This window comes from Mchenga conophoros, linkage group LG11 (genome assembly GCF_057382185.1).
Source record: "Mchenga conophoros isolate Kocher_MC1m ecotype Shallow Benthic linkage group LG11, M_conophoros_male_GT1.1, whole genome shotgun sequence".
Lineage (NCBI taxonomy): Eukaryota > Metazoa > Chordata > Actinopteri > Cichliformes > Cichlidae > Mchenga > Mchenga conophoros.
The window spans coordinates 11,372,997-11,393,811 of NC_140536.1; the positions used below are offsets into that span (position 1 = coordinate 11,372,997).

At 43.5% G+C, this 20,815-nt stretch overlaps 1 protein-coding gene across 3 annotated transcripts in view; it reads right to left on the reverse strand.

The window, feature by feature from the left end:
- Window positions 1–20,815, reverse strand: part of LOC146563664 (nuclear factor of activated T-cells, cytoplasmic 1-like) — a 61,003-nt gene that overhangs the window by 5,393 nt on the left and 34,795 nt on the right. For 2 of the 3 annotated variants that reach the window (XM_085290898.1, XM_085290899.1), the window contains exon 9: window positions 13,924–14,577. The exons of the other annotated variant lie outside the window; for it this stretch is intronic. In XM_085290898.1, coding sequence (XP_085147024.1) covers window positions 13,924–14,577 — 654 coding nt within the window. The remainder of the gene's footprint in view (window positions 1–13,923; window positions 14,578–20,815) is intronic. 3 annotated transcript variants of the gene reach the window in all.

A 20,815-nucleotide genomic window follows, 5' to 3' on the forward strand; every position in this document is an offset into this window, starting at 1 on the left:
ATTGGGTGTGACTCCGGGCTGAATAAACGTTGACCTCGCTAAAATAACCAGTCTGTATCAACTGTTGTGGAAGATGTTTTTCAACCTGCTAGAAGGCGGTAATGGAGGCAGCTCTAGTATACATCCTGAATATACCGGCGTATGCAAATTTAACATGACTGCTGTCGGTACTTGCAGCTTTTAGAATAACAAATTGACCACGCCTTAAATCACACAAAGGTTCTCTAACTAGGCGTATTATTTCCAAAATTAACATTATATTGTATTAAATTAGACTTAATTTGTGTAATTTGTGATTAAGACCGTAAACTCATCAGGAGAGTGTTTGCTGGACTTCTTTTTGCAACCAGAAAGGTCATTAGAATGAATACAAGTTTAGGTCACACTGATTTGCTTTACTTTTCAGAACAGAGGCTACATGTACTATTTTATCTACATATAAAGACACAATAAATGAAGAAAAAGTAAAGCTGGTCTGTAGTTATGTTTTACTTTCATCTTTAAAGAATCCAATCCAATGGCTTAGGTAGCAAAAACATCATATTCACTCTGCTGCTGATGTAATTTGGAGGGTACAGTATATACAAGCACTGATATAGCGACAGCATAGTTGCTATACCTCACTGTTACTTACTTACAAATTGGCTTCTTTTTATCCAGTAATACAAGCACGCCTGATATGACTTCATTTGGCTTTTCTAAGAGTTCAGTGTGAACCTGAACTGCACTGGGGATTTAGTTAGCATTGTTACGGGATAGTGCTGTGCACTGGGGTTCGATAACAGCCGGGCTTCCTTAGAGAACAGAGGATGCCCTGTGGTCTGGAGAGATGCGGAGCCTCGAGGCCTGAGAGCCTCTTGGAGGTTCCTGCTGTCGAAACACGATCCCCTGTAGTCAAATCAGGCCTGACTGGCAAACACCTGACAGCGAGAGAGAGCAAGAGACTTCACCTCACCCCGGCCTCCGTACGTGACCTCCGTACTTAAGGTTGCAACAACAGGTTCCTGGCAGTGACTTCTGCTCTGCCGCTCGAAGTCTCTTGATACTGAAGAAGTGGAGGGCACCTTCCTGAACTCCCCTTACTTTCACGACACGTGCTAGCTGCATCTGTGTTAGGGTCAAGGACCTTCACACTGTAGCGAAGGTGATTGTTTCCTGTGCTTGCTCGTACCTCCTGTAGTACCACATCGGGTTTTGTGAGAGAGAAGAGGAAGTTTCCTTCTATTGTGGCCCCGAGACTCTCGGCAGCACGTGAGGAAGTTTGCCTGAGTCACACAAGTTCTTTCATGTAAACACACAAAAATCGAATCGCCACCCAATCTGTACACTACCTCGGAGTGAGTAAAAGGAGACTAGCTGCGAGGAGGACTCACAGTTAAACCTCATCTGACCTCGTACTTTCATGTGAAATTGATTTGGTGGGGAAGCCGAACTAAAGCTCAAACTTGCCGGAGAGAGACAATTGAATTTCCTGGTACATATTACTTTTGTTTCCCCACTATATCAAATCTTCTCTCGGCCTCAGCAGAAACACTTAATGGACAATTTGCTGCCTCCCACACACAGCTCGAGCGGCTGGACGGAGAGGCACTGACACAGCGTCACTTATCTTGTGCTAATCACCAGCAGTGTCAAAAATAGGGAGGAGGGGGGGGTGAAAGGTCGGAGCGCACACGCGCATAAAATGACACAGACAGAGAATTCAGCATGGAGTAAGTGAAAGAGAGCGAGCGAAACCGAGGGAGACGCGATCCTTATTCCCACAGATAAACACAAATGGAAAGAGACAAAGCGTTCCGCTCATGCTTCATCGTGATAAAGTGCTTCATAAATTCATCTGAGCCTTGCAGGTAGACAGCTTCTAATCCATTGCAGAGATCTCTTTGGGCCTAATGATGTGATGATATGTACAGACAGTATATTTCATCCCCACAGTTAGGCTGATCTGTGAAGCCCCAGGCTTTCCCATGTGGAATCGCTCAGTCTCCTCAGCTGACAGAGGAGTTGGAGAGAAGAATAAAAAGGGGGTGGGGTGGGGGTGGGGGGGTGTTTAAGACAGAGCCGAGTTTACCCTGAGAACTGAGGTTTTTTTACAGCTGCCCTGCAACAGCTGCAGAGCACCGATGTGTGGTGATCTCCTCACACTGCTGAGGTGAACAGCGATCCCACGAAATTCACTTCATTGATTTTGGACGTGGAGTCATGGCTAGAGATAATCATGAGAGAAATAATAGATGAGGAGCGTAATGGTAGGTGACACATGCCTAACGCTAAAAGTCTTATTTCTGTCTCTCCCACTTTACTATTTTTAGTTTGATTTAATTTTCTCCCCCTCCCCCCAACAAGATTGCTGCGCTATTCAGCTGCCAAAGAGTGGATTAAGAGTAAGCAAGCTATAGACAGGCATTTCTGACCAACAGTTCACCTCTCAGTCTGCGTGTGAGTGCTGCCTGCAGACACGAGGAGCCTTGATGATGTAAAAATAGTGCAAAAGGTCTGTGTCAATTCTTTTGCTGTTAAAAAGCACTATTATCTTATTACGTTGTCAGTGTGTTCCCATTTAGAGAAAAGCTACTCTGTTGTTTAGGGATCAGGTCTCTGCGGTGCATGTTTTTCTGAGACTACAATACATTTAAATAGACAGATTTACCAATTTTGTCATAGTGTGTTGTATGCTTAAATCATTTCAATACAAAAGTATTAAATCTTGTGCTGTTTTTTGTTTGTTTCAGTTTACCCCCTGGCTTCATGTGCACCCACTTCCACATTGTCCCATCCCTGAATGAATCTACTGAATCACTACTGATGAGATTGAATTAGAAGGAGTAAATTAGCTTTCAATTTTTTTAAATTTTTTTTAGTGCCACAAAAAAAAAAAGAAATAAAGTATAGAGTGTAAACAGTAAGTGCTCTGATGTCGCTGAACAGATTTCCAATCAATATGTCTGCTGCTGTTTTTAGACAAGGACTCCTGGCTCAGTTGGATGAGAGAGCTGGAGCAGCCTTGAGAAATAATGATGACATACTCTCTGCGCCTCATGTGGAGAGACAAAGTGGAGCTGGGCTCTAATCTCCACCTGAGTCTCCGATGCGCCTCTCCCTTCAGAGCGCATGCTTTATGGCTCTCTGTAGTCAGACGAATCGGAAGAGTTCAGGGTTGCCTGCCTCAGCCCACAGTCACCGAAAAGTATCCAAAATTTACTAGAGAGGCTGGAGAACAATGAAACAGCAGCATACCAAATTAGAACCCTAAAGACAACAACTTTTACTGAAAGCCCCACCACTGATATGCTTATTTTGGCCACCGCGGCGCAGAACCTTTGTCTTTGATCTTGCTTGGTGTGCTCTGCCGCTCTCTATCTCACCTCACTCTGTCTCTCTCTTTGTGAGCCTTTCACTTCCCTCCTCCTCCTCTCATTTCCTCCCAGGCCCAGGAGGCCCTGGGTGTACTCGCTTGAGGTCGCTCTCTGGGGAGGATGAGGGGGAGGTGTTTACATGGTTGGAGCTACTCTCTGGTGCCCTCATCACTGACTTCTCTGAATTTGGCGTGTGAGGCGTTACGAGTGCGTCACGAGGAATAACAGTCTTTGTCCGGCGTTATAGTTCACGAGCATTTTACACTTTTTAAGAAGGATAAAAAAGGATGCTGCAGTACGAGCCGCACTAGTCGATTGACAGGTGATGTCGCCGAGTGCGGCGCAGATGCTCGAATGTTTAGCACAAAAAGTGCTTTCTGTTATTTTGATTGCACGGGTCCGCTTGATTGCGTTAAATTGCCTTTAAAAAAAAGTTACCGTGGAAGAATACCACAACAAAACACAGCAATCAAAGTGTTTATCAAACAAAAGCAAACATAAAAGCAACACGCTAAAGAGCTTCTGTGTGTACAGATCATGTGAAATCAAAAGCTCCGTTTCACGCAACTAGCAGAGCATGAATGCATAAAGCAAACACCAAAGCCTGAAAAAAATAGCACCAAACCGAGCAAAACTCGCACATCTCAGCAGCTGAGATATGAAAGGAGACAGATTAAAACCCTTTGCATGGCTCATTACCAATGGGTTTATGGTAAAATAACTCGGCCATCTGATAAACTCGCCGTGATTGATTTGGAATTAGAAACGTATGCTCCCGCCGCAGACGGCTCGGGATTTCACCGCTTTCTTTCTTTTTTTTTGAATTATGGAACGGAGTCTAAAAATATGAGCATATTGAAACAATCATACTTCAAGTAGGCTGCAGTCGTTTGGGTGAGAATTTGGCAGTGCACCTGCATATAATACAATTTACAACTGCATTTGCAGTGGGCTTCTTTAAATCACCTGTTGCCTGTCAGCTGAAATGTGGGATTTCAGACTTGTTTTCTTCTGTTTATATATAAATTATATTCTCTGTGTCCAAAAAGGCTTACCTCACTGCGAGCTTTATTGTTTGCTATTCATCATAGATGGATGGCTGGTTTTGGTGTAGCAGCAAGTCATGGTCTTAAGTTAACCTGTCTCTTTAGATATCCATGAAAACGCATTAGCTTTTGGCATGCTAAAGTTGGACATTTGTTGTCAACCCCAGCGTCTTATTGTTTGTTTTGGCTTGAACGCTCTGATGAAAACAACATTTGCACTTATCTAGGATCTTGCTGAGCTGGATGGCAGGTTTGCGTAGAGAGATAAGGCACTGAAAAGTATACTAAGCTAACTAAATCTTAAAAAGCTTCTGCTGCTCACGGGAACATGGCCTCTCTCTTTCAGCATCCCCGTGGCGCTCTAGTGATCTCTACTGAAGCTGAGAGTTATCTGATTAACACCCTGTCTGTTCACCCCAACTATTGCCCCTGTAGCTTTAAAGCCTATACTCAAGAGGACACAGAGGGCGAGGCCCTCCTTGGGGCACATCATGGATTTATTCGCTGGAAGGTAGAGAGAGCCAATTGTGGCCAAATATTCTCTTATCTCCTTTCCAACACCCTTGACCTCGCTTTGATTTTCATAGACAAGCGTACATCCATCTGGAGACTGTATAGCTGTCAAGAAACCCAGACTGTCTCAGAGCTGAAGGTGAAGACAGCTACACTTTCGCAGACAGTGGGTGAAACGGAGACATTGTTGGCCACCTGTAAATCACAGACGCACATCTTCACCTGCTTCTGTTCGCGGTGTTTAATATCTTACAAACTCAACAGTTGGTGGTGAGAGAACCTTCCACTTGAATAACTTAAAAGAAACGAGAGCCTGCGCTGCTACTCCATCCTACAGTAAATCTAACTGATCTAATTAAAGTGTACGTGATGTTTTCATTCACATAGAGCTTAGACACAAGTCCAAGTCCAAGTCCAGCTCCCCGCAGATTCGTCATGGCTGATTTACTACATGAGCAGAAAGAATTAGTTTGTCCTCTAGTAGTAGGAACTGTGGGGTCTATCAGAAAAGTATGTTTGCAGTTTTTAGGGCTGAAAAATAATAGCATCGCTCTCTAGCAGGAGACTCTTTGTAAAGTATTGTAGATAATGGCTTTAATAGTGGTTAATAAAAAATTTACCAATGCCAATTTACCACAGAGTTTTTTTTTCTTCCGCACACCCCAAAAGTTAAAGATTAATAGCTTATAACCTACAAGACATTAGTAAATGACCTATAAATAATTAATGAAGTCATTAGTTACACACTGTATGAAGGGTAAATTATTAAAAAGTCTCACTAATACATTTCTATAGTAACGCTTCATTGAAACTTTCTCTCTTCACCATCACTAACGAGCAGATTACGTTTTCAGAGCCCAAAGTGTAACTGTAGGCAGAATTTTCTTTTCTTTGAATCTTGAAAGAATCTTGAATCTTGAATTTCTTCGAAGTGAAATGAAGAATTTGCACGGCTGACAACCAGTGTTGGGGTTAATGTTTTCCAAGCGTTACTGAAAACTTTACGTTTTTCAGTAACGCAGCAATATAATGCACAAAAGACATAAAGGAACTTTCTTTTTTTTCTTCTTGCACTCTAAAATCAGCTGATTTCAATTCATTTGCAGTAGGAGGAAAATGTTGGATTGGTTTGCAACCTTTTAGGACTGGCAATATGGGCATTATTTTTAATGCCCGAAAAGGTAAAATACAAACTGTATCTATGACAGAAACAACTGCATTATACTGCTAACACAACTTTGGCTTGTTGCAAGCACCTGCACAGACACCATTGTGCTAACACAAAGCTAGCAAAGAATCCAGAGGGACGATAAAGAACTTAATTTCTGTGTCTTTACAGTAGTAATTGTCTTTTGTTATATAATCTTTCAATACCACAAAGCTTAATAAAATGCTTCACTAAAATCCACAGTAAAGGGTTTTCTTACGCTTTTGGAAATAAGTAATCAAAGGATTTTTCTTTACGTTACCATGTTGCTTTGGGCTCAGCTGAGTACAATCTGAGAATTGGGGGGCCAGTTGAGGTGTAAAACCTCCATGGGTCATATGTCAATAGCAGGACACTCACAGTTCAGCGGTTACGATCATCTCCTCCAATGAAAGAAACCCATTCACCCACTGCTCTCTGCAAGTGGTCGCTGCTGGGGCAGGAAGAAAATGTGATCTTTCACTTTGGTTGTGTTTTTCTTTCTTTGACTTTCAGTGTCTTGGTTATAACAGCTTTAGCTGTGAAAAGAGCTCATAGTGTCCATCTGTTTGCATGTGTGTGTGTGTGTGTGTGTGTGTGTGTGTGTGTGTGTGTGTGTGTGTGTGTAAAGAACAGGGGCGATGGAAGCCAGGGAAAATCACCAAGATTACATGCTACTTTCTTCCACCTCAGATTTTCCCCTCTTTCTCCATCTCTGTCTGTGTCTCTGTCTACTTTATTTCTATGGCTGACCTGCTTCTCCACATGCTCGCTGAATATTCCTGGATGTGAGGGGATGATGAGCATCTCCTGGCCTAAAAAATCTGAAACTTCTGATAAACTCCTCATGAGTACAGGAGCGCGCTAAGAAAAAAAGAAGAAAAAAGAAGAAGAATGAAATTATGTGCGTCTGTTCCTCTCGGTTAAGTGATACGAACATTCTGAAAAGGCTTTCACTTATTTAAGGGTTCATTATGTTCACTGTTACATTTTACACAAGCCTGCCTATATTTACAGTGATTTGTCATTAAACTTAGTAAAAGGGAAGGATATGCTCGTTTGGCTTATATTCTTTTATGTGTTACTGCTCTCTCCTTTCAAAGTTTAAATCTTTATCTCCCACCCTCTTATAAATTCTGTCTTGATGCTCCTTCTCCGTCCTCGTGTTTTGTCTTTTTGACTATCTCCCCCACGTTCTGCTTTCTGAAGCATTTGTGCATAGAGGAGACAGTGTACTCTGCCAACTGTTGCAAAACCCAACGGCTTTCCCCATCCCACCCGCCTGGAACAAACCTCTCTGTTGACATCCGTCGCTAAAGGATACAATTTCACTGACATAACAAATTTCAGATGGGAAGCTGTTATTAAGTGGTCTGGGAAGGAGACCTGCTCCTGTTTACTGATGCCGCAGGTATTTATATCCCCTAAATACATATGCTAGGAGCAAGCATCTCACTGTGGTTACTACTCTACGTTCAAATTTAAGATCCTCGGGCAAGACCCTTTCTAAGCTCCTGGACAGCAGCCCAGGAGTTGTTCCTGACCCCTGACCTCCCTGTTAAAAGACTAAAACAAAAAAAAATGCTTGCTTTTAAATCAGTTGTGCTTCTTGGGTGTTTGTATGGACTGTATGAGTTTTCCATGTGCTCATATTATTTAATGCCAGGAGGAAATATCCAAGATTCAGGGCAAATTTATGGTTTCTGTGACTGCGCAGCATTTGTGGTGTTCAGAGTAAGACTCACTATCTCCACAGAGGAACAGTGTTTTAAGGTTGGTGATGAATTATTGTGGACTGGACAAAATGTTTATGTCATAAAAAAACAAAATACCAGTCGACTCACCGAGATCACTGAGGAGGCTTGAGTTGTGCAACTGGCATGAACCTGCCTTTCCCCACGGATGATGTATACTGAAACAGCCTTGAGTGTCATAAAATGTCAGCTAGAAAATGAACAGATAAAAGCTTGGACGCAGCTGAATTCACAGCTTAAATGCAGCCTTCAGAGCTTTATGGAGGAAGGAGACTTGCTCGGAAATCATCCAGTCAGAGCCGTCAACCACACTGACATTTGTCATGTTATGATTCAGTAATGAGAGTGTCTGGCATGAGGTGGTAGCTCTATGATCACAGATATACACAGGAAGATCCCAAGCCAAGCCACAGGCCCTGTCTCAGTCCTGACCTGCTGTGATCCGTGTGGCTCGGTGGCTTTTCAGCACGTGTTTCCTAAACCTCAGAATGTGAGCCACATAAACCGAGCCTCTAAACGGCTGTGTCAGGAGAAACTATAAGAAATACATGACATACGGTGAACTGGAATAATATAGCCTTAATGAATAGACTCAGATGAGTCTGGAGAAGGATGCATCTAGTGCGCCATGTGGCTTTACTCTGCTATATTTGATTGCATGCTTCGCCGAAGTCCATTTTCCTATTGATGCCAGGTAATATGCTTCCACAGAAGGCCACACAGTGCGCGACGAAGAAAAAATAAGGCACCGTTCTTTACGGTAGCAGTTCTGCGTCACGCACTTCTGATATTTGGCAAAAGAAACGCGAAACCCATTCAAAACCAGAATCAAAGTCTTTCATCTAAATGTGTCCGTGTGTAGATCCCAGACACAAAAGAAACCCAATTTGTTTAGATAATTTAGCTGCACATTTTCAGCAGACGCATTCTTTCTCGGTGACTGTGGATATTATGACGGAGCGACTGAAACCAGACCAGATCCTCTGGCTCAGCTGCAAGGGTTTGGGGTGCGCACACACACACACACACACACACACACACACACACACACACACACACACACACACACACACACACACACACACACACACACACACACAAAAGCCAACCTGTTGCGGTAATAAATGGATCGAATTCGTACAGATTCGTCTTGCTGCATCTATCAGAACTATAATAATATTCCCAATGGATTTACAAAGAGCTTAAAATCAAAGCACAAATAAGGTAACCCCATTGCCACTGTCATATGTAACCACTTGGATCCAATCATTTGCTAAACTGCGAGCAATCTTGGGCAATAGGGTCTGTAATTGAGTGGGTTTCAAAATGTGTTACAAAAAATCTATTATGATCACAACCAGGAATCTACATGCTCTTATGTTCAGCCAGCGGGACAGACATAAAAGAGATGTAAAAGGAAACAGAGCTAAGGTAATCTAGAGGACTTCCACTCAAGTGCAAATGTATTTTTCTTCAGCAAGGACACCACTGAATTCCCTGGGTCCCATTAATGTACCTCCATTTTAACTCCTACACATCAGATTGTAAATCAGCATGTTTAACCACACTGTTATGTGCTTTATGAGAATTACTTCATGTATCCAGCTGTGTGCTGCGACAGGGTCTAAAGATTATTATTATTAGTAGTATTATTACTATTGTTTTTTATTTTTTATCACCAGCATGCTATCATCTTTTCCAGTGCTACTAAAATAACTACAATTAACAAGCTCATGGGATCAAGCAAAGCATTTACTTACACTTACACAGCTCATACCACAAGTTGATCTTCATATTTACCGAACAGCATATTCTCTAAAGTGCTTAGTAAGGCCTGTAGTATCTGATAATGGGCAATAAGAGCCAAAGCTGCTCAATTCACAGAGTAAAAATAATGGTTTTTAATCTTAATGAGAAGAAATTGAAGCTAATCTATTGCTGATCCCAGATGTGTAGTTGTTGATCCATAGCTTTGATGGTCTTAAAGGCCAAGCCAAGAGTGCACCCACCTATTAATTTTTCCCATGACTGTAAAACTTCTGCAGCAAGCCCAAACTTTTACTTATACTTCACCACGTCAAGGGCTGCCAGAAAAACGTGATTCCTAATATGAGAAGGCAGCAATAACAATAACAGTAAAATATCCACATCCTCTTTGTGGCCATAAATAATAAAAAAGCCATCACGCGTTTTCTTGTACCCGTCAATATCACTATGTGTAGAAGGAGACTATGTTCTAGGCATTGCACTTAACCACAAGACAGCCTTTCTTTCTGTATACTATTAGCTGAAGCTTGACCTGCTCCCAAAAGGCCAGCGGGTCAGAGGTGGAGTGGTGTGAAAGCACACGATGTCACTTACAGTGCTTCCACATCTAAGCCGAGTCGACCAACTAATAGCGAAAAAACACGCACGCACGTATACTATACTAATGCTGTCTAAACATACAGGAGTAGCCCTGCTTTAGTGAGTCCCATTAGGCACTTCAACCCCCAAATCTTGCAGTCTTCTGCCCCCCCCACCCCAATGAAGCCTTGCGGCACACTCCAATGTTAGCGACTCAGCATGTTTTCAGCGCAGTGAGGACGCACGCTCAATCATCATTAGGGGTTTTGCGGAGTCCTGGGGTCTGGGCACCTTGCCAGGATGTGTAAAAGTTTCCATGAAGAATGCTTTGAGTTGCCTTCAGAAGCACTGGTGGTGGACAGAGATCCTCGGGAAGGCTAGAATTCCGCTTTTGTTGCTGGGGGTTGGGAGTTGGGCAGCGAAGGAAGGAGGAAAGAAGGATCAACAACAATTCTGTTTTCAGTTAGTAAAAAGCACACTAGCTTTGAATTGAGGAGGAAGCAATCGCAATCCCCCCCCCCCCCAACGCTCCCATCTAAAAAACTACCTTGCAACACAAGGAAACCAGAGCACATATGTCAAATGTCAGAAATCAGCAGAGGCTGGTTTGCACTCTGTGTTTTTCTTATTTTAGGGAATAAGGGCCCTCTGTTTCCCAGAGAGGCAGGTGGTAGAAATCTGGCTCTCTGATTAACAGTAGTTCCTTTGCTGCGTGCTGCATTCAGTTACATTTCATGATATCACCCATCACAGCAGCAGCTAATGAGACAGGACACACGGCAGCAGCCTCATAGGCCCTGAATGCCTCACACTGCCAACACATCGCCTCTGCTCTACTCTACTCTACTCGCAACCACAGCAAAATACCTATAAACAGCAGGAACAGGTTTCCAAGGCAAGAAAAATAAGTCTCAGAATAGTAGCTTAGGTTTGTGTAACCCGTGTTTTTCATATGTGGACCAAGATATGTCACAGGAAGCGGTGTCACCAGAAGTGCGCCTTAAAATATATGACAAAAACATGCTGTCATTAAAGCTTTTTTTCTTTTTTTCTTTTTTGGCTTAATTAGTTCAGCTAACAAGACAAACGTAATCCTTCAGACCGAGTTATTCATAAAATTCTATTTGTGTACCCACTGATCTCATTTGACTGCCATTTTTCTAGCTCATAAAGTACAGATAGCGGGCTGCGAGTAAGTACGAAATGTCTGAAATCTTTGCTTTTACAAGAGCCCCACTATGAGTTGTTTACCACAGTGAGTCAACAATGCAACAAGGCGTAGTCGCCTAGCAGAAGGGTGTTTCAGCCTCTTCTCGCCTCCATTCCCTAAACCACGCTGATATTTGGCCTTAATTCCAGGTAGGAGAAGTGAGGCTGTAAGCGGGTGAGAGCCAACATGCCACTGAGTGAAAATGGGAGCTCCAACGGTGATCTGACTGCCAACTGGAGTCTTCCCATAAAACCTCATTGCAGAAAAAACAAAAAAGAACCATCATATCATGGCTCACACTGAAGTTAGTAAAGCTTCTATCGCAGCAGAGGGAAGAGTTCAGCACTTTACAATGGAGACTGTGTCTACGGCAGTTAGGGGTGTTTACATCTCAGACCCCCTCCCTGCTAACCCAGCTCCTTACGGTACAGTAGCTCACCGTTGATAAGTTGAGTGATTTCTCAGGGGCTGTGTAAAACCTGGGCCCAGCCAGAGAGACACATTTCCTCTGGCTGATGAGAGTCGGGAGGCCTCAGTGTTAGGGCGTGGGAGGTGCACTGCTCTTGGGGAAGATCAAGTGTGCTCCTGCCGACTCCAAATCACGGCCTCCCCAACTGCTTGGGAGGAACGCTTTTTCTTCATGGCCGGTGTTAAATCACCGCTGCCGCGGTGAGGTCATCTGCTAGTCTTCTTTCTTTAATTGAGCTTGCTAACACACGGCTGTAATGCGTACAGACGGGGGAGTGAGACGCCGGGTTGAGCTGCCTTCCGATCCTATTTATTTTAGCTCAGGGCTCATTTGAGGGGTTTTGGATAGGGTCGGGCCTTGGAGCAGCAGATGCCTTGGCAGTATGCTGTTACCACCGCACACTTACCAGGACTCCAAGAGTTTACCACAGATGCTTGCACAGACGTTAGGTGATGTAAACGGCAGCACGCTGAGGTTTTCAAGGGGCTGCCTCACTGTCTTTGGTCAATCAATACACATTCCTGTGCGTCCCTAATGTAGCTATAATCGCAGGCTGAATACATTTGGCCACCGGGTCGGAGGAAGACTGAGCTTGCTAAAGTGACAGAGGATGGAGTAGCGGGGAAGAGAAACAAGGTTACTTGGATGAGCACTGCCACGTCGGTTGGTGTAAAAGGACCCGTTTGGCAACCGTAGTAGAAAACTCAAAATAAAGCTATCGTTTTACATTATTCAATTAATGCCCACGTGAACGCTTCTGCTGCCGTAATTATTGAAAGCAACAAGAAAGGATTCAGCTTACATCTCCAGACAGTCCAGATTTGTATGAATTCAAAGAGGAAAAAGTCTAAAAGATTTATTTACTTTTGTTGTTTTTTTTAGAGGAAAGAGAAAGTTTCAAATCAGTTTATAGAGCTGATAAGGGGCAGACATCCCTCCTGTGTCTGTATTGTCTGTTTATGAGATAATGACTAACGGGACTCATCAAGACTGACAGATATGCTGACAACTGCTTTTCAACTCAATTACAGTTCCACAGCAAAACTCCCCAGGTCCCCTCATGCCTATCACCCCTGTACTCCCAGAGCTGTTGAGTGAATGCGTATGAGCTCATACACACACATGCAACTGAACAGTTTACTGAACAAAAGGTGCACAGGAAGGGTGATATTCCTGAGTTCAATGCGGTGGCGCCTCCCTCCCCTCTCCACCACCTCTAGTAGTTTGCAGGCAGATTTTAACAGGTCAAGCTGGCTGGATGCCAGGGATGTGCTCTATGGATATATATCATAACAGCAAGTGGAGCTTCTGCTAACACAGATAACAGGTTGCTGCCCTTAGAGACACAATGTGCGATGGACACAGGAGGCAATAAACCCAACCATATGGTCTCTTGGGTGTGACTGGTTTCATTGCTAGAGGGAGACTGGTGACCCCACAGTCTCCCCTGATGACGACAGCTGCATGGTGTGGACTCCGTGGGGAAATGACGGGAAAACAAAGCCTCTGCCTCCTGCGTCCCAGCATCCCTCCCAGATATTTGGGGGTGGTGATGAGGAGGGGGTGGGCCGGCTCAGGAAACCCCTACCCATTGTTTTGCTTCCTTCATTAGTCGTTGTGTCAACAGTTTGGATCGCTACGCGTGTGCCACTGTTTTTGTTCGGCTGCACCCCGGCTGACCCCAGTGCTGTGATGTTTTGACAGATTGTTTCAAAATCCCATCAAGGCAATTTACCCTTTGAAAGTCAAGCGGCCATTCGGACAACATAAGCTGGCCGGCACATTAAAACCAAAAGCAAATAAATCCGCTGGGCCTAAAATTAAACAAATCTGACGTAAATATGCTGCCAGAATTTTTTTCAGGAAATACTCTGAGGTGCAATAGGGTGCGGCCGTGCGTGAGGGCTTGCAGATAAGAAAAAGCTGTTAAATAAATGTGATGTGTTGCCCAAACAGCCAATTTTGGCACGGACAGTGATCTCATAAAGAGAAACTTTATTTAGTTATTATTCTGGATAATGTGCATACACTGCAGGAACTCACCGTCATCTAGGTACATCTGGTCCAGTTCCTGGGGCTCCTGCTTGACGGTGATGGCCATCGAAGGTGGGCTGGCATCCTCAGGTAGCAAGCTTGGTGACCTCCCTCCAGCTTGGGCTGAGCCAACTGGGCTGTAGGCCTGAACGAATGGGCTCTCCGCAGGCCCAACTGGAGTGGAAGGGTGGGACGCTGGGGAAGATGAGGGGCTGCTGTTGGTATAGATAGGGTGGTAGTTATGGCGTTCTGGGCTGTTGAGGTGGTTGGGGCTACCCTGGGAGTAGAGCAACCCTAGAGAAGAGTTGTTATCTGGCGAAGATGGGTGGGCGAGATTAGGGTGGCCAGGGTTGTCCTGAATAGGGGGCGCTACCATGGGTCCCGGTGGTGCTGCTGCGTGGGTGGGGCTGTTGGGGAGGCACTTGCTGAATGCCACAGGAGACAGGTCATGAAGGGTGGGGCTTGAACTGGGGGGTGACGATGGCATGGCAGCATGGCGAGGTGGGCACGAAGGGTAGCCCCCAACCAGGCAGGCTTCAGGGTCAGCCACAGGCATGATGGGAGTGAGTCTTGGCTGGCTGTAGTAAGGAGTGGAATGCATGGAGAGCCCCACGGTACCCAGAGAATCATATTCATCGTGGGGTTCTGTCTTTATGATCGGCACTGATGGGGGAAAGTAGAAAGAAAGAAAGAAAGAAAGGAGAGGTTATAAAACGTGCAGGGAATCCACGTGGCGCAGTGAGCGTATGACTGAGGCTGAGTAAAGCATCGAGCAGGCAGAACTGCGCCTGTGATACCCTTTATAATCCAAACAAACAACCACCAGTGGATCTGGGCTCAGCGTCAACTTGGCAGAGTCCTCTAACAGAGAAATCCTTACGCCTCCTCTTTTGCCACCCATCTTTACCACACCGTGAAAAAAAGCAAAAGAATAGGGAGGAAAGAAAAATGGATGAGTCATCAGTGTGGAAAGCCACAGCTGGCTCTAATAATGAATAGGACCTATTTTCTTTGGACTCTCCTCCAGCTCTGATATCCAATAAAAGTACTTTAAAGCAGTGGAGTGCTGCTGCTGTTGCTGCTGCTGCTGCTCTGGACCCCCAGGTTTCCTCCACACTCCAGAAGTAATTGTTTCTCTCAGGACCAAAAAGATAGTGGTGGTGGTGGGGTGGGGGAGGGGAGGGGAGGGGGGGGGGGTGAAAAAAAGGAGATGATTTGATTTTGATTAGGCTGCCTGAGCTGCTTAAGAGGTTGCAGAGCTGTGCCTGTGGTTTCAGGAGCTTCAGACCTCAGCTAATGCAGAGAGTGCAGTGACCCCATTTGATCATCCTGCCTGCTCCCTTCTAACTTCTAATCCAGTGCAGACTGTCTGCGTTGTTTCCTGATTACTTCTGACTGACAGGTATCACATACTTCCTCTTCACTGTCAAGAAAGGTTTTCTATTAATTGAAAATTTCAATCACAATCCGAAGCCTTCATAAACAGCGGCGTGTTTATGGAGTGACGGAGAGGGATCCATATTAACAAGCTCACTGCTGAGTTATTATATAAGTACACATGCACAGGCTGTGCCAGCACAAAAGTAATAGGCCCGTGTTAAGATACCCAAATGCACAGCAAAGGCTTCTGAGTCACAATGGACATACTGTTTATTCCTAGCAATTGTTAAAATGTGTTAATGGGTGTGGTGACTGTTTGGTGCCAGCCATTAAAAGTTTTTGGCTAAATGTACTTCGTAGTGACATTTACTTGAAGCTGTCAATATGAATAAGATGTCTGTGTGTATGATTTTTGTACATAATAGAACCTTTCTCTGACAGAAAAAAAGGCAAATTGTCCCTTACTGTGTCAAAAAAAAAGACATCTAGGTATGTGAGTTTGGTCTGAAAAGGCACCAAACGCGTCTGTAGCCTCCGGGGTGCCGAGCTACAGAGCAGCGATAACGTGGCAGGGAACACATTTACGTCAGCCTTGTCTGCTTTCAGAGCCCAGAGACCAGGCTTGGTGTCTGGGGCAGCACGGTGAGGCGAGTCCCATGATGCACAGGCCTCCTCTCCATGGCCTGGGGAATAACAAGTGAGTCACATGCTCACACAACATCCACAGTTACTTCCCTCCAGATTGCCTTTGTCTCCTGTGCCTTTTTCTCTGGTGTGAATGGACAGAAGTGTGCCAAGGAGCCGAGGGTGTGATATCAGAGTGGAAATGTCATAAAATGAGACCATTTTCATATTTTAGCTTGGGGTCCCGATCTGCATTGCTGCCTCTAATTTGAAACACATTTAACCTTCTGCCTTATGAAATCAGTCAAAAAAACAAAAGTCCCGTTAAATATTTAAAGAACATCGCGCTTAACGGATCCTGAAAACTGATATCTTGTTTCAAATGTCTCCTTGCAAAAGTTAAATGAAAAAAATAAAATAATTACAATATATGAAAGTTGCATACGTCCAGAGTAATTTATTGCATGTACAGATGCCTTTCACCAAAGATTGCTGTCATTATTTAAGTATCTGAGCACATGTGACATATACAGCAATTGCAACCTCGCTGTCTTCTATTCTTGGATTATGACATTGACCAGCTGCCAGAAAGAGTGTTTTTACAGCTTTATCTTTTCATCCTATTAGACATTTTTACGAAATTGTGTCATAATTAGTGTATAAAGTCTGGCGTTATAGCCCAACATGTGTTTTGTAAGCTCACCGTGACCTTGACCTTTTAAAACCAAGTTTTAATCAAGTTGTCCTTGAATCCACATTTGGGCCTGGTGCAACGGCATTCCTCATTTCGCATTCAGCATAATGGGACGGCTGTTTGACATGTTTGACTTATGTAGGAAAAGGCTGTTCATTAAGAGTAAAGGAAATTCTAAGCATTGTTTTTTACATTAAGCAAAACCTCCACCTGCCTGTTCTCCAAAGTTGCAAACATTTTCTCCAAAATTCATACTCCTCCCTCCTCGATTTATAAACAGACGTGTTTCCTCCAGCTTGGTCCATCTCTATGTCTCATTTCAACTTTATATGAGAACTGAGAAAACAGATTCACCGGGCCCAGTGCAACTTCAGCTGGCTTCTATTTCCTCCCAACCTGTGGGTTATGGCCCACAGACTGTTGATGCTCCGCACATGGTTTTCTCTCCATTTCTGGCAGTTTTCCCTTCTGTCTGCTTGTATTGAACTGATCAGGAATGATATAGGTATTTTACTGAGCACTTGTTTCCTCTGATGGGAATAGGGACAGTGATGTGTGTCTGTATCTGTTTATTTCATTAAAAAAAGCAAGCAAGGCTTATGTGAGCTTTATAAAACACTTTCTAAAGAAGAGCATCTGTACTTCTGGACGAATTCAAGAGGTATTTTAGGTTCTAACACTCTTTTCCACTGGTAAAATATGATACTATTATGCCACTGTGAAAAACATTTTAAGAAATTCTGGACACACCTCATACTATCGGCATGAATCTCCCGTGACATTTAACATGGAGCAGGTGGTAGTTCATTAACTCAAAGGTACCTCATGCACCATGTCCCACTGTGTAGGCAATCTGGACACACAGCATACCGTGGGCTTTGGTATACTGTAGGTTAGTGTAAAAACACCCAAAGCTGCAGACCTGACAGAAACAGTTCAGTCATTGTCCAGATTTTTTTTTCTTTAGAAAAACATGACTGTGCAAATATTTACAACAAAAGATCAACGTGTGGCTCATTAACTTTTCCTGTATGTGTCACAGAACATGTTTCTGGCTCTACCCTCTCCAGCTCCAACCACAGACTGATGCAGTGATGGTGGGAGAGAGTAGGCAGCCATTTGCGTTAAGAATAGAACTTGATATTACAGAGGAATCTCCAAACGGCCTGTAAAAATAAAGGGGTTCCGAGAAGTTCTTCGCCCGAGCTTTGGTCACTGCCAGCATTTTTTTAGCATTTGTTGTTTAATGTGGTTGGTGAAAACTGTTTCTTGTTTCAAGAGCAACACGTCACATCTCTACACACGCAAGAATTATTGGACGGGAGCTCGGAAAAGGGAAGCTCATTCTGGGAACCAGACGACAGTTGTTCTGCATGTACATCTCATCATCACAGACAGGCACTTAGGCTTCAACCGCAAATGCTGCTGATGGTATATTTAAACAATAGCAGTCTTCTCGACTCATCGGCTAAATGCACCTATACCTCATAATCAGTTCATCCCAATGGAGAAACATTTTTTCCATAACTGGTATAACTCTTTTTTTCTAAAGATTCTAAAAAATAATCTTTATTTTGTTCTGTAAAGGGAAAGGTCAAGTTCTTGTATTCACTTGGACACAGGCGGGGGTTGCTTTGTGTATATCATAGACTGCATATAAAATATAGCTATCTGGTCTTTAAGTCTAACGTCATTAGCTATGTCTGGGCCCAAACACTGCTGCAGGTCTGCAAGTCAAACGATCACTGCAGCATTACTGAGAGTTGAAAAACTGTCTAAATTCTTTCATCTGTAATAAAATGATCAGTGTGGCTGCTCTACCAGGTGTAACAATTAAGTTTAACATCCAGGCATCCATGAAGAAGTTTAACGGAGTTAGAAGTTAGCAGGGAGTTAGCTCGCTAGCTTCCATCTAAATATAATATACCATGTTCAGACTGAGGGATTTCTGAAACAAATTAAGACGTACAGCTCTGCTATCACTTCCAACATAAATGAAGACAGAAAACTAAACAGCAGTGAGTTTTGTAGGGTTACTGAAGTTGGGCTAGCTGGTATATAATGATGTGCTACGTGATCGCTAGCAACACATCTATGTTAGCATAATATAAACAGTAAAGCTGGAGGATGAACGCTAACAAACGGAGGACTTTTTTCCACTCAATAAAAGTTTAGGTGAGGGTTCCCGATGGTTAGGTGCAAATACAATCTCATGGCAGGATGCTGTAAACGGATCAAACTTCAGTCAGGAAAACAACTTAGATAATCCATCCACAATACGAGGTTAGTCATTAATATACTGCTGCATGGGCTGAGCTGTAATTACATTGTAAGGTTTAAAAAACTCAGCTTTAAATTGAAGAGTGGTAACAAAAACCGAGAGAGGCCGACAGTGATCACTGACTGTTTTTAGGGGCTTGTTGAGATTAAATAGAACAAGATACAAAGCATTAAAACATGATAAAAGCACAACAGCCTTATTAAACGCAGAGTAGTTTGGGCCCGGAAGCAGGATTCATCACGTCATCACTTAAAGACCGGATAGCCTTTTGATGTAAAACATGACTATATTTGGACTAGTAGTTTGGTTGTTGAATTATCAACTAATACTATGAAGTTTGGTTATCAAGGGTGTCTCCTGAGATACCTTCTAACTGCAAGCATATAAATAATATACTGAAATTTTACTCACCAAAACTGGAACGCAGACTTCTTAGATATGCCGTTGATGCAATTGTGTGCACAGAAAGTCATATGAGCGACACCACAATCAGGACAGAGAAGTCCAGTTTAGCCTAGCAGACAGCTAACAGTCCAGCTAGCAGCAGCCAAATGTCAGTCACAGTTGTCCCAAATAATGAAACTTTAAGCCTTAACATAATGTGATACATAAATTTTATATAATAATAACGGATTTGATTTATATAGCGTTTTTCAAGGCACCCAAAGCGCTTTACAATACCATTCACTCTCGCATTCACACACTGGTGGAGGCAAGCTACAGTTGTAGCCACAGCTGCCCTGGGGCAGACTGACAGAAGCGAGGCTGCCATATCGCGCCATCGGCCCCTCTGGCCAACACCAGTAGGCGGGAGGGTAAAGTGTCTTGCCCAAGGACACAACGACCAGGAGCCACGTTTGCCCGTATAGTCAGAAATGAGGAATTAGACATACAGACCAAAACAGTTTTTGCACTATTTCTGCTAAAATTTAAGTCTATTGGTATTACCGACCCATCAGGTTGCGGCAGACAGCCGCCCCTCCCTGAGCCTGGTTCTGCTGGAGGTTTCTTCCTGTTAAAAGTGAGTTTTTCCTTTCCACTGTCACCAAAGTGCTTGCTCATAGGGGGCCATATGATTGCTGGGTTTCTCTCTGTATGTATTATTGTAGGGCCTATCTTACAATATAAAGCACCTTGAGGCAACTGTTGTGACTATGACTGTGTTGTGTTGTGATTTGGCGCTGTATAACTATATTGAATTGAACTGAACTGAATTATTACCTTCCTTAGCAGCCAGCCTAAAGGAACTGCAGTATTTGGCACTTCCTCTAACAGTTTCCTGCTTTGTATACACAATTTACCTCTTCCTCACTTACATAGAGCATGTCCATTTTTTTGCACTATATTAGCATGGCAATGTCTCAAAATTCCACAGCATCCATCTATTGCTATCTTTCCACTGCATCTGACGGGCCTAATATAAACTTCTTAATTAACAACAGAGGCAGTGAACATACAGATCTGCTGAAATAATGATGCCTGTTGAAATAATATGTCTGGTGTACTTGCGGGGCAAAATATAGCAAACAGTTTGTTTGTTTCATTATCCCCCCCCTCCAGATGTGTTTTGTTCTTCAAATGCAGGTATCAATGTTTAGCCGCAGTATTGCCAACCACATATGCATTAGTGTCAAAGAATAACAAGATGGTCACATGACCTGAATGGAAAATAAAGGTGGTTTTCACTAGCATCTGGGTCCCAGAGAGTGTTTGCTTCATCCTTCCGCTGTTTTAAACAAGTTGGGCTATTTTAAGGTTTTGGTTTGCTTTTTATAGATGAACAGACAGCAGAGTGTGAAAGAAATGTTCTTTCTAAACAACGTCAGAGACCACAACTGTGCTTGAAGTGGGACATAGGGCCGGAAGAGTCTTTTCATACGAGCGAGCAAAAAAAAGAAGAAGTAAAAAAAGTGTCGACAGCA